This window comes from Oryctolagus cuniculus, chromosome 4 (genome assembly GCF_964237555.1).
Source record: "Oryctolagus cuniculus chromosome 4, mOryCun1.1, whole genome shotgun sequence".
Lineage (NCBI taxonomy): Eukaryota > Metazoa > Chordata > Mammalia > Lagomorpha > Leporidae > Oryctolagus > Oryctolagus cuniculus.
In genome coordinates, this window is record NC_091435.1 from 132,580,340 (window position 1) to 132,594,036 (window position 13,697).

Sequence of the window (13,697 nt, forward strand, 5' to 3'; positions counted from 1 at the left end):
CTGTGTACCCAACATATTTTGGCACATAAAATATTTACTCTGATAGACTGAAGCTGTTACTGTGAACCGGGTCTGAGTTGTTATTGAGACTGAGTGTTTTTAATCTAGCAAACGATAATGACTTCATCACTTCTGACTTTGTGTGTCTGGTTCCAGCCTGGAATGAGATTTTATTGCTGCGCTTTCAGCTTTTGGTAAGAGTGCTTGATAGACTATCGCTGCGAAGACCCTGTTTTCAGAAAAGAACATTAAAAAGTTGTTAATTTATACTTACGTTTAAATCTCTAAATCCTGGCAAACCCTAAGCAAGTCTCCTAATTATGAATTTGTCTCATATTTTCAGTTTTATATGGAAGCCGTGAACTTGAACCACACAAAAAGTAGATCAGCTCAAAGCTTCTTTTAAAAATGACCTAATGTCTTGGTATCCGTCTCTCCCTGCTTCTTGAGGTTTTCTATTAGAAAAAGGTACAGTTTTAGCCATGTTTTAAACTGACATATTTTGAAGGAAAAATAAAAACCTATGTTTTAAAAGGGCTTATTTTGGGGCTTATTTCAGTTACAAGTTTACCCTGTGTGTTTAAGTAGTTCTTTGTCCAAGATCATACTAGATTTTAGGATATTTGAGTTTTTTCCACCCTAGTTCAACTGTAATTTCCATCCCAAAGTTCCTGTGTGGCTTTTAGAGATTCTGGTCTTTAGATTTGTGAGTTTCTTTTTTTAAAGATTTATTTATTTATTTGAAGTAAAAAATATAGAGGGGAGAGACAAAAAGAGAGAGAGAAAGAAAGAGAGAGAGAGAATCAACCACCCGCTGGTTTACTCCCCAGATGGCCTAAATGGCCAGGGCTGAGCCGGGCCAAAGCCAGGAGCCAGGAGCTTCTTCCAGATCTTCTACATGGGTGGCAGGGGACTAAACACTTGGACTGTTTTCTGATGCTTTTCCCAGGCCATTAGTAGGGAGCTACATCAGTAGTGGAGCAGCCGGGACATGAACAAGCACCCATATGGGAGGCTGGCATTGCAGGTGGTGGCTTTACACGCTATACCACAACGTTGGCTATGTTCTGTGAGCTTTAAATTAGGGGTAGGCAATGGAGAATTTGCAAATTTTCTGTATCACTGGTCTCTCTGTAGTTTCCAGTGTTAAAGGCTGAGGTGAGGAGGTACAGTGGCCTGACACACATTTTTGCTCCGTTCCTCTGGGGTGGAGGTGACACTGACGTTCTGCAGCTCCAGCAGGCTCCCAGGTGCTATCAGTCTGTTGGTCTGAGGACCACACTTGGAGCAGAAAGAGGTTAGTAGTCCGTTAATTGAAAAATCAAAATTGAAGTTCACCCAGCTGGTCAAGCTGGAGATTAAAACCCAGACAAAGCCAGTTAGTTGCCTGAGCTGGCTGCCCCACAAGCCCCAGTTTATTTTATATTTTTCTTACAGTTATAGTACATAGATTGAGTCAAGTTTAAACAGTAGAGATATATGTGTGGTTATCAATCCCATTGAAAATCAAAGGATACCTCATTGAAAATGGAAGAACACCTGGTCATAGCTACCAGACTTGATTGATTAAGGAGGTGTATTACCTTCTACCCTGGATGTGATCTATACACAGCAAGAGGCAAACAATGGGGTGTTGGTCATTTTCCCTGCGTGGGCTCTAAGACTACAGCTCTGCCTTCCAAAGATATAGCTGCTGTTCCTTTCCTGTGACTGAGATTTCCCTGGTGATGGTTGGAGGCTGAGGTGTGTTGTAAGATCCTATCCCTGGCGGGGCCGGTGCTATGGCTCACTTGGTTAATCCTCTGCCTGTGGCGCTGGCATCCCATATGGATGCCGGGTTCTAGTCCCGGTTGCTCCTCTTCCAGTCCAGCTCTCTGCTGTGGCCCAGGAGTGCAGTGGAGGATGGCCCAAGTGCTTGGGCCCTGCACCCGCATGGGAGACCAGAAGGAAGTACCTGGTTCCTGGCCTTGGATCAGTGCAGTGCCGGCCGTGGCAGCCATTTGGGGAGTGAACCAGTGGAGGGAGGATCTTGCTCTCTCTCTCTCTCTCTCTCTCACTGTCTATAACTCTACCTGTCAAAAAAAAAAAAAAAATCCTATTCCTTGGAACAAGCTGCAAGGCTTCTTCCTGCATCAACAGCATCTCAAGTGACATAAGCCTCTGCAGGATTTATGCCCATGGCACAAACTAGAAAATTTGCATGCATGGGCTTGCATTTATGTTCTTTTTTTCCCCCCAAATTTGAGTACTCCATCAGGAGTCAACAAACTTTTCTTAAGATTAATTTATTTGAAAGAGTTAGAGAGAGGGGGTAGAGACAGAGAGAGAGAGAGAGGTCTTCCATCCACTGGTTCACTCTCCAAATGGCTGCAACAGTCAGAGATGAGCTGATCCAAAGCCAGGAGCCAGGAGCTTCTCCCGGGTCTCCCACATGGGTGCAGGGGTCCAAGGACTTGGGCCATCCTCTGCTGCTTTCCCAGGCACACTATCAGGGAGCTGGGTCAGAAGTGGAGCAGCTAGGACTCAAACCAGTGCCTACATTGGATGCTAGCACTGTAAGCCAGGGCTTTAACCAAGTGTGCCACAGCGCCGCCCACCCTGTTCTTTTATCAGCTACACAACCTGGAGGACAATATTTGGCTGCTCTGTGCCTCCATGTTGGCAACTGTCAAATGGGAGTGATTAAAGAATGAACTAGAAGAGGAAAGATCTGTTTTTCTGTGCCTTTCAAAATCAAACGCAAATAAAGAAGTGAAAATTAGGGTGTAAAGAGTAAGTAATGCGGCTGATACCACGGCACAGAGGTTAAGCCTCTGTCTACAGTGCTGGCATCCATTATAGGAGATGGTGTGAGTCCTGTCTGCTTCACTTCTGATCCAGCTCCCTGCTAATGTGCCTGGGAAAGCAGCAGAGGATGGTCCAGGTCCTTGGGCCCCTGCACCCATATGGAAGACCCGGAAGCAGCTCCTGGCTTCTGGCTTTGAATCAGCTCATCTCTGGCTGTTGCAGGCAATTGGAGAGTGAACCCGCAGATGGAAGACAACTCTCTCTCTCTCCTCTTGCCTCTTTGCCTTTCAAATAAATAAATAAATAAATAACTCAATAGAACACAGAATGAGTGATCCAATCCATGTAAAATGTTTGACACATAATAAATACTAAGGGATTGCTACTAATAAATATTAATGTGTTTTATCTGATAAAAATAGCTTCTGGAAAATTGGAAGGGAGAGAGACACCATTCTAATATTTATTTATGTTTCTTGAGCAACAGCTCAGTGCAACTTGGTGACCGATGAACCCAGCTGACACAGGACTATCTTGGTTGGGCCCTGCAGGTCCCAGATCCTGAGAAACCCCTCACTGCTAAGCAAACTGGTACACTTGGTCACCTGTATGTTTATATATATGTGTGTGTGTGTGTGTGTGTGTGTGTGTGTATTTCTTTTAAAATCTCCAAATCTCCACAATGATATATAGACATGGGTACCATGATCTGATTTTCACAAATGGGTTGATGAGCCATGCCATTGAGTGTGAAGTCTGTGTGCACACCTGCCTTTGAGTGACTTCAAAGTCCTTACACCTGCTGTACATTCAACTGTTGCTCCTGTATGCTTAGTCTGGCAAAACTGTGTTAGAAACATACTTGGTTTAGAATAAGATAAAGGAATAAAAGGTCTTCCCCCCATAAAGTTATTTTATTAGACAGTAAATACATTAATAAGGGTTACATGGGACATCCCAGCCTAATGAGGCTGCCTAGGTTGGAGGTCTGGGGAAAGGCAACTCCTCTCCAAGATCTGCTTTCTGTAGGCAAAGGGCTTTGAGCAGTTGGCTTCTGATGAGGCTTAGAGGAGGAATATTTAGGGAATTCTTGGGGAGGCTGGCGGTTTAGGGAGGGAGGAAGGGAAGCATTGATTTATTACTTTTTTCTTTTCCAGCCTTCTAGCTAATGACTCAGCACATGTTCCTTCCTTTCTTTGTTTCTGGGTCTTTTCAGAGCGTTAATTAGAGGACACACTGAGCTTTGCCAAATGGCAATGTCAGGGCAGCCTCAGATGATCCCACTCCCCTGTCCCTGTGATGGCTGAGAAACTTGATAAGCTGGAATCCACTCCTTGCTCTTCTACAAACAAATGCAATTAACTTCACAAATAATTGGCAGACGTTTCTCACAGAATCTGCCCAGCGTTACTATTAAGAATGCCACTGCTCACTGCCAAAGGAATTCTAAGTGCTGTCCAAATCAGAGTGTTTCCTCAGTTTCATGTAGTCAGAATGAACCCAGGCCTTGGGAGAAGTCATTTTTAATATGTCCGAAGTGAATTTGGATAGAATAATTAGCATACAAAATTAAAATATCTTAAAATTCTATACATTAATGCATAAAATATAAATATGAATAATAAAATGAGTAGCAGTCATCTTAAATAAGTAAAATCAATAAAATTTCAAAGCAGAGATCCTTATTTCTGTATATTTCTAGGTGATTTTAATGTGCAATGGATTTGAAATACCTAAACCTGTGTTCAAGCACCTGCTTTTTTTTTAAATAAGCTTAAACTTTTTTTAAGATTTTATTTATTTGAGAGGTAGAGTTACAGAGAGAGGGAGAGACAGAGAGAAAATTCTACCAGTGCACTCGAGATCCTAGCGCGCTCCACTCTAGACCATTCAGATGAGCATCTGATGGGTCATTAGAACCAAGATTCTTTAGATTGGCTTGACTCACTAAGCAGATGATCTTTCTCTCCATCTGCCTTCCAGAGAAATGATAACCATTGGACAGTTTGGTCTAGAACAGGAATTTCAAAGTATGAAGTCTAGTTTCCAATTTGCAACTTTATATATGCAAGCCACTGATGTACTGTAAGCTAAAATTTCTAATGTAGAAATGGGCACAATAATAACCCTCCCCAACTTAGTCTGGTAAGCTTATGATGAGAGGCAGACATGCATGTGAGGGCAAATTTTAGGTTATCCAGTGCTATGCAAATGTTACATTTCCTATGCTCATTACTGCCAGTATGACTGCAGTTCTCAAAACTTGCCCTTCTCACCTCCCCCCTCTATGCCCCATTATAATTTAATTACATGTTGAAATATAAGTTGTATAAAGCAGATCTTTTAAAGACATTGAAGGCTTTTTAAATAAGAAAAGAAACCAGAGTTCTTGAAAATTATTTTATATATGAAATGATACATATGGATTTTTTCTTTGTTTCATGAACAGTCTTTTAAGCCTTTAATCCACATTGTAAAATGAATCACTACCACACTTCAGTGATACCATGGTAATAATAATGCATTTGGAATGTTAAGTGTCAAATTTCCTTCACATATTTCAAAAATTGTTTTACATTTTTCTGGCTTAACCTCTCTTGACACGAGTGAACTTAAGGCTTGTAATTGAAGGATAAGTGAGCAGAAAAGCAGTTCAAGTGATAATATATCCATTTCAATTCCTATTTTCTGGACGGAGACCTTTTATGCTAAGTTCATGTGAGAGTAAATTTTTATGACAAAATTATAACCCTTAGATAGATATTACTCAGGCAGGCTGAGATCTGTCCTAGTATAATGGATTTTGTGACAATGAAATGCAAGCGAGTCTCCCAAAAGCTTTGCCTAGGGAAATTCTGACAGTAGCCTATATGCTGCCGAAACTTTCAAGATGCTATTAGGACTCATTACAGAAAAAAGCCTTATATTTTAATCATGAAATAGAATTGTGTTAAAAAGGAGGAAGAAGTGTAAAGGGATAATCGTTGAAATATTGCCTAGTATTCATATTAGCCTCACTAGAAAATGTTGCTTTTACTGTGATTTTACACAGTGAAGCCTTCTATTTTGGAAGGACCCATGTATTTGTTTGCCGTAATTTGCGTTCCACCCATCATTTTCTATACGTCACCCTCTGAATGACAGGATCCTCTGCAAGCAGGGGCGATCTGAACTCTTTCTTTCCTAAGTGATGGAATATTGCTTCTTTTCCCAACTCAGTGAGTTTTTTTTTTAAGGAAGTAGATAAAATTGTCTCAAAATATTATACCATACACAATTAATGCAAATATGACATCATTTATAAGGACCATAATATTATAATAAACAACTTGGCAGGATTTAAGAACTTTATTAAAATTTTAGAGTTCATAATTTTCCTGTTTTTAATCATTGGAAGTGTTTTATATTTTCTAGCTATCTAGTAGAAATTTTATATACTTTTTGAATATAGTTAAAAACCAAATAAGAGGCATGGTGTAACTGGTAAAGCTGTTGCCTGCGATGCTGGCATCCCATATGGAGGCCAGTTCAAGTACTGATTGCTCCACTTCTGATCCAGCTCTCTGCAGATGGCATAGGAAAAGCAGCAGAAGATTGCACCTACATGGGATGCTGCTGTCATTGGTGACAGCTTTGCCAGCTGTGCCACAATGCTGGCCCCAAGAAGTTTCAGTTTTCATCAAATAAAGATACTTGTTTTAGAGGCCAGAATATTGCCATAGACTAAAAAATTCAAAATGTGAAATAATACTCCTTGAGTGAATTTTATTTCAAGGAAATTGGAAAGGAATGTTATAATTTAAAATACCTTTTTTTGTAAGCCATACTGTTAAGAATATCTTAAGAGACAGAAGAACTTATAACTTGGGTTCAAAGGCCTTTTACTGCTAAATGAGAAGGGACAAGAGAAGAATACAACACTGACTACTCAAACTTCCTCATAAATGAATTGAAGTTTTAGTTTTATTCTTTTTAAGATTTATTTATTTATTTCAAAAGCAGAGTTACAGAGAGAGAAATCTTCCATCCATTGGCTCACTCCCCAAATAACTGCAAAGGCAAAGTCTGGGCCAGGCCAAAGCCAAGAGCCAGGAATTTCTTCTGGGTCTCATACGTGGGTAAAGGGGCCCAAGCAATTGGGCTATCTGCCAGTGCTTTCCCAGATGCATTATCAGGGAGCTGTATTAGAAGTGGAGCAGCTTTGACTTGAACAGGTGCCCATATGGGATACCGACCGGCACTGTAGACAGTGTCTTTACCTGCTATGCCACAGTGCTGGCCCCAAGTTTCAGTTTTTAAACTTTAATGTAGAATGTTAACTCACATATTTATTTTCACAATTCATATGAAGTCAAAGAAGCCAAACACCCTGGGATGCCATTCAGAGACTATTTGATTAGGATAAGGAATGGGCTTGGTAGTTTTGGCATTTAGCCTTTCAGGTAATTTTTCTCTCATTGAAAAGAGAAATATTAAAGTACATAATAACTCAGGTGAATGGAATTTAAAACTTACATGTCTTTTGTAAATTGAATAATGAATGGACACAGGACAATATTCAACAGTTGAGATTATCTCTCACTTCCTCCATCCAAAGTCCCAGTGGAGTTAGAAAAATTTATATGAATTTTAGGGTTAGAGTTTATTTCAGTCCTTTTTTAGCTGGATACGTAAGTGTGAGTGAGTGTATAATTCCCTCATGGCAGGTTTGATGGAAAAAATTTAGGTTCTTATGCAGACTGGAATGCTAAATATTTAGTTATAGATGTTATATTCTTTGTATGAGACAATATAATTCCATAGCATCAGTTTTGTCTCTTACTTTCTTGACTCTGACACTCTTCTTTTTTATTTTTTTAAAGGTTTATTTATTTATTTGAAAGTCAGAGTTACACAGAAAGAGGAGAGGCAGAGAGAAAGAGAGGTCTTCTGTCAGATGGTTCACTCCCCAATTGGCTGCAACATCCGAAGCTGCGCCCATCTGAAGCCAGGAGTCAGGAGCTTCTTCTGGGTCTCCCACTCAGGTGCAGGGGCCTAAGGACTTGGGCCATCTTCTACTGCTTTCCCAGGCCCTAGCAGAGAGCTGGATCAGAAGTGGAGCAGCCGGGTCTCCAACCAGCGCCCATGTAGGTTGCCAAACTTCAGGCCATGGCGTTAACCTGCTGTGCCACAGCACCGGCCCCTCTAACACTTTTCTTTCTTTTTTATTTTTTTAAATGATATTCTCTCTCTCTCTCTCTTTTTTTTTTTTTTTTTTTTGGACAGGCAGAGTGGACAGTGAGAGAGAGACAGAAAGAAAGGTCTTCCTTTGCTGTTGGTTCACCCTCCAATGGCCACCGCGGCTGGCACGCTGCAACCGGCGCACTGCACTGATCGGAAGGCAGGAGCCAGGTGTTTCTCCTGGTCTCCCATGGGGTGCAGGGCCCAAGAACTTGGGCCATCCTCCACTGCACTCCCTGGCCACAGCAGAGAGCTGGCCTGGAAGAGGGGCAACCGGGACTAGAACCTGGTGTGCTGGCGCCGCAGGCGGAGGATTAGCCTAGTGAGCTGCGGCGCCGGCATGATATTCTCTTAAGAATTCATTATAGGCTAGTTTCATAGGCCACAAGGAAATAAAGTGACTCGGTACAGCCTTACAGGAAACCCGCAGCTGAGGAAGGCGGGGATGAGTCTAGAGCCTGGGTGGGTGCATTCCCAAGGGAGGGGGCCCTCCCATTCCTGGAGGGGGTATGCACATTGGAGTTCCTCGTCCAGCGGAGTTCCCATTGGAGAACCCATAGAAGGCCTCATTCTAGGAGGTGGGCCCATCATGCCTGGATGAGGTGCCCCTTGGCCCATAAGTGGGGGAGGACCCGCACAGCCAGGTCGGGTACCGGGGTAGGGATTCCTGCAATACTGGCTGTGGCTGCAACTGCAGCGGCTGCAACAGTGCCTCTTCCTTGAGGGGTCCTCACCTGTTGGGGTGGCCCACCAGCTCCACAGACTGGGTCAGCAAGTCCTGTGGGAGCCTGAGGCCTGGGAACACTGGCTGGGATTCCTCTGCCAGCAGCCCTGCCAATCCCTGGGCCAGCAGCAGCTCCAGCAAGTGGTGCTTGGCCAAAGCCAGTATCTGTGGGAGGAGGTCCCTCTGCTGTCATGGAGACCAGGTTCTCCCCTGGCAGCAGCACCAGACCTAGGACTGGCTTCTCTCCCCTGTCTGCTCCTTAGGAGCTCTTTGGCTCGATCTTCCTGAAATCACACAGTCACGGAGGATCAAATTCAGTTGCTTGTCAAACGCCTTAAATGTGCCAATGAAGATGTGGCAATTCTGCGGGAGGCACCTCGTGCTGTAGTCAGTGTGCTGCAGCGTCTCGCTGCTCTTGCCCACCATCTGCTGGCTCTGATCCTCGCAGGATTCACCTGCACCTTGGCCCAGATGCCCGCTAGCAGCCCAATTCCTGCCTTTGCTTGGCTCTGCCACTCTTCCCTTCTCCACCTGTAAAGCAGTTTTATTTCCCCCACACCATTTTTCGTGGAAAACTTTTACCTACCTCATGACTATCAGAGACACCGTCACCTTGTAGATTGGAAGGCATCATTTCTTTTACCAGTCCTTAAAGAATTAATGAAGAACGTCCCAGGTTATTTCTTTTTAAAGACTCATTTATTTGAAATCGAAATTACAAAGAGGGAGAGGCAGAGGGAAATCTTCCATCTTCTGGTTCATTCCCCAAATGGACGCAAAGGCTAGGGCTGGGCCAAGCTGAATCCCAGAGCCAGGAATTTCTTCTGGGTCTCCCATGTGGGTGCAGAGGTCCAAGCACTTGGGCCATCTTCCGCTGCTTTCCCAGGCGCATTAGCAGGGAGCTGGATGGGAAGTGGAGCAGCCAGGACTCGAGCAGGAGCACAAATGGGATGCTGGTGTTGCAGATGGCAGCTTAACCTGCTGGGCCAGAGAGCTGGCCCGGTGTCCCGATTATTTGCTGACAGTTTCAAAGCCCTTTCAGAATTCTCAAAGATTATACCCAGAGTATTCTGAGAGTAAATTTTTTTGGGAAGTCAAGGAACCTTCTACTTGTCTTTCAAGTTTTGGTCAGCCTTGTGATGGGCATCTGTGTTCCAGATTTGTGGAATGTAGACTGCACCACTGTTGTTAGTTAATCAAACATGGAGGGATTGATGTTGGGGATGAGAGTTTTGAAATGCCATCCTAAAAAGTAGGATTATGGATCACATAAAGGTAACAAAGTTGCCTTTGGCCAACATGGCTTGCTCTCCTCCACCTGTAATGCATTTCCAGCCTTCCTTCCTGTTCATTAGGAAGACAGGTGATACAGCTGACTGGTATCCTGTGATGGCTGTAACTCCCAAGAGATGTTTTGGCAGGTGGCTTCCTTTGATGACAGCCGGTTAAATGGAACCATTTTGAATCTAGTGTACATTCTGTTGATGAGAACTGGATTGGTTGTTTATGCGCTGAGACTCAGCTCTATATAAATCATTTAATTTACTGCTAGGCAATCCTTTTGTTGTTTTGAACATATAGACAATATCTGCTTCTATCAGAAAAAATATATAGGCAAATTATACTTTTGAAAATTGGAGCTATTCTTTCTCATTAACAGACTGAATGAGAGGCATTCATTTTATTAACACTAATAGATTAAATGCAGAGAATATAGTTTATTGAAAGCAGAAGATGTGCTTTTACTTATGTATTCTATTTTTAATTGACACATAATTGGATATATGCATTTTTTAAGTGCAGGAAAGCACTTTATTTGTTATTATATTAGCACCTGTAGTGATGAAGCTTTGTGGTGAAAATCTGTTTCTAGAGAAACAGGATTCGGATGAAATATGATTTTGGAGAAACTCAGTTTCTGGAAAAACCATATCTTTCAAAATAATGAAAATAATACTTTCTTCTGTGTTCAAAGTTCACTTGGAGCAAAGAAGGGCAGTTAAAAGTTATCAGTTAAAGCTACTGTGCTTAGGTGCTACTGAGAACACATGAAAGCCAAAAGAAATCACACAGAACACAAGAGAGCTAGAGATGCTCTGTTACACTGGTGTGGAAGCTCTATCTAGTGGTGATTGGTGACCTTCTGGTAAAAGGCACAAACAAGGGATGACTTGGCTCATCCAAAGTGAGGGCAATTCTCTAAGTGCTTGAGAGTATACTTAGCAATGAATTTGACAGCTAGCATGGTCTCTTTACAGGTTGACTTCAGCTGAGATTCTGGAAGGAGAAAATTGAATTTGCCTCTGTCTCGGAGCTCAAAGGAAAATGTATGCTTGATGCCCAGGTTGTAAGCCCAGTCTAGAGAAATGCCTGATGCTGGGTCTGCAAAACAGAAGCAGTAAATATTTAATTAGAGACAATTGCTAATGTTTTCCCTGAAACAGAAATCACTGGGATAAAGTTAGCCAAAAAATAATTATGGACACAGTTAATTGCAGAATTGAATGAGAGTAGTGATCTGATGGAATAGCGTATATAATAAAACATCATTGTGATTGTGGAACCCATCATCCATTTTAAACTTGTGCTGCATTTGAAAAACTACATTTTTGTTAAATCACTTCAAGTTGGGTTTATTGGGCACATGTTCCACACAAAGGTGCTCTGAGCAAGGGCCAGCAGCGGAGGAAACTAAGCAGGGGGGAGTCACTGGTGGTTGAAAATCACTAAGAAAAGTTGTACAGACTATACAAAATTAAAACATTTGTAGTCATTTAAATCACTTGCTATTCATGTTGGTAGGGTAAAATGATGTCATGGTTAAATAACCAAGAAAGCTGACATCAGTTTATTTTAAGGAAATATTTAAACCCCAAATCTAAATTTCCATGTTACATTTTTTGAAATTTTGCTAAAGATAATATTATTTAGTCAAGAATTGGAAATATAAACACACATCTAGAGATGATTTACTATGTAAATGAGTACACATACTATAAATGCATATATATGTATTTTGCTTCATGTAGTAGAAAAGTTTTTTTGGTATATAAAATCATTTGTGTTTTGGAACAAGTAAGGAGCTTAACTGGCATAAATATTTTATGTTTGAAAGATTTCACAGCCATGATGAAAAGAAAAAGAGAAAGCAGGAAGGAAAGAAAGAAAATTTTGGTGGAAAGAGGCAGGGTTGGCTCTTAAACTATTCAACAAATATCTCCTAAACCTTTACTTTGCTCAGTTCACTTAACTTGGCACTGAGGAAGGTGAGTGGTGCAGGGCACAGAGATGAAGATCCTAGAAGTGTCTCCCAGAATTTACAGTTGAGGAGAGAGAAGCCAAAGTGCAAACCAACAGAGACAGAGCAGAATATGTTAAGTGCCATAGGAAAGATAACAAAAGTTTCTGAAGATTTAAAGCAAAGAAAATTATGCTTGGTGAGGCGATGACATTTCACACCTGGTTCCTGCTCCAATACTCTCCCCATGATTGAGGTGGATTTTGAGGACAGCCTTAAGGAAAGGGAGTATTTTCCCAGGTGGAGATGGAAAAATCATTCTGTATAGAGAGCTACAAAGACGGGAAAGCATGGAGGCTGTTTTAGGGACCAGTGAGTTCTATCTGGGTTGGAGCAAAGAGACCAAGTGAGAATTTGTGGGGAGAGCCTGGCCAACCTCTGTATTTTTTTTAAGAGTTATTTATTTATTCGAATGGCAGAGTTACAAAGAGAGAGAGAGAGAGAGAGAGAGAGAGAGAGAGAAAGGTCTTCCATCCACTGGTTCACTCCCCAAATGGCTGCAATGTCCACAGCTGGCTGAACCAAAGGCAGAAGTTTATTCTGGATTTCCCAGATAGGTGCAGGGGCCCAAGGACTTGGGCCATCTTCTTCTGCTTTCCCAGGCCATAGCGGAGAGCTGGATCAAGAGTGGAGCAGCCAGGATTTGAACTGGCACCCATATGGGATGCTGGCACGAAAGGCATTGATTTTACCCATTATGCCACAGTGCTAGCCCCTTGGCCAACTTTTTAAATCAGACTAGGAGTTGAGATTTTGTCTGGAAGGCACTAAAGACACTTCAGCACTTTAGGGTGATTAATATGGATTGGAAGGAGTATATCAATTCAGAAATATTTTTAAAAAATTTATATTTATTTATTTATTTGGAAGGCAGAATGAAAGACAGAAACAGATCTTCCATTTGCTGGTTTACCCCCAGATGGTGACAACAGCCAGGTTTGGGTCAGGCTGAATCAGGGACCCAGGAACTCTCTGCTAGTCTCTTTCATGGGTGGCAGGGCTCTAAGTACTAGAGTCATGTTCTGCTGCCTTCCCAAGTATATTAGCAATAAGTGGAATTGGAAATAAGAGCAGCTGTAACTTGAACCAACACTCTGGTACAGAAAGCTATTGCCACAAATAGTGGCTTCACCTGCTGTGCCACAACACTACCCTCAGGAAGTATTATAAAATGAAAGAACGGGGAAGAATCACCACATTGGGAGTAGAAATGAAGGGTTCCATCTAAGAAACAGTGGGAGAGGGATGTCAAAGAATTTGATAAAAACAAAAATAAACTTTCAATCTAGGTGCTTGAAAAAAATGACATTAACAGGAAAAAGAACCCAGAGAGGGTTCTGATAGGGAAAAGAAACAGCAAGGACGACTAAAGAATGTATTAGCATCAATCACTCAGGGGTTTGGGCAAATGAAGTTTGAAGTTATTGGCAGAGGCATCATAGGTGAAATTGCTGTGCACGCACTGAGAATCATTGTCTCTTGTGGGCTGATAATGGAAAAGATTTTTAATGATATGCTTTTATTTTGTTTGAAAGAGAGAGAGAGAGAGATTTTTCATCTACTGGTTCACCCCAAAATGTCTGCAACAAGGGAGGCTGGGCCAGGCCAAAGCCAGGGGCCTGGAACTCAATCCAGGTTTCCCACTCAGGTGGCAGGGGCCCAAATCAT

The 13,697-nt window shown here is 42.0% G+C and overlaps 1 protein-coding gene, 1 long non-coding RNA gene and 1 pseudogene across 2 annotated transcripts in view; 1 reads left to right on the forward strand and 2 right to left on the reverse strand.

Moving 5' to 3' along the window:
• The window catches only part of LOC103350414 (uncharacterized), a 259,649-nt gene that overhangs the window by 94,417 nt on the left and 151,535 nt on the right, over nt 1-13,697 (forward strand). The gene's annotated exons all lie outside the window — the stretch shown is intronic.
• On the reverse strand, nt 8,459-9,157 carry LOC108177888 (small nuclear ribonucleoprotein-associated protein B' pseudogene; annotated as a pseudogene).
• The window catches only part of CPA3 (carboxypeptidase A3), a 28,665-nt gene continuing 25,777 nt past the window's right edge, over nt 10,810-13,697 (reverse strand). The window contains 1 exon segment of the mRNA XM_070072681.1: nt 10,810-11,113. Within this exon segment, the coding sequence (XP_069928782.1) occupies nt 10,908-11,113 (206 nt within the window). The 3' untranslated portion in view covers nt 10,810-10,907.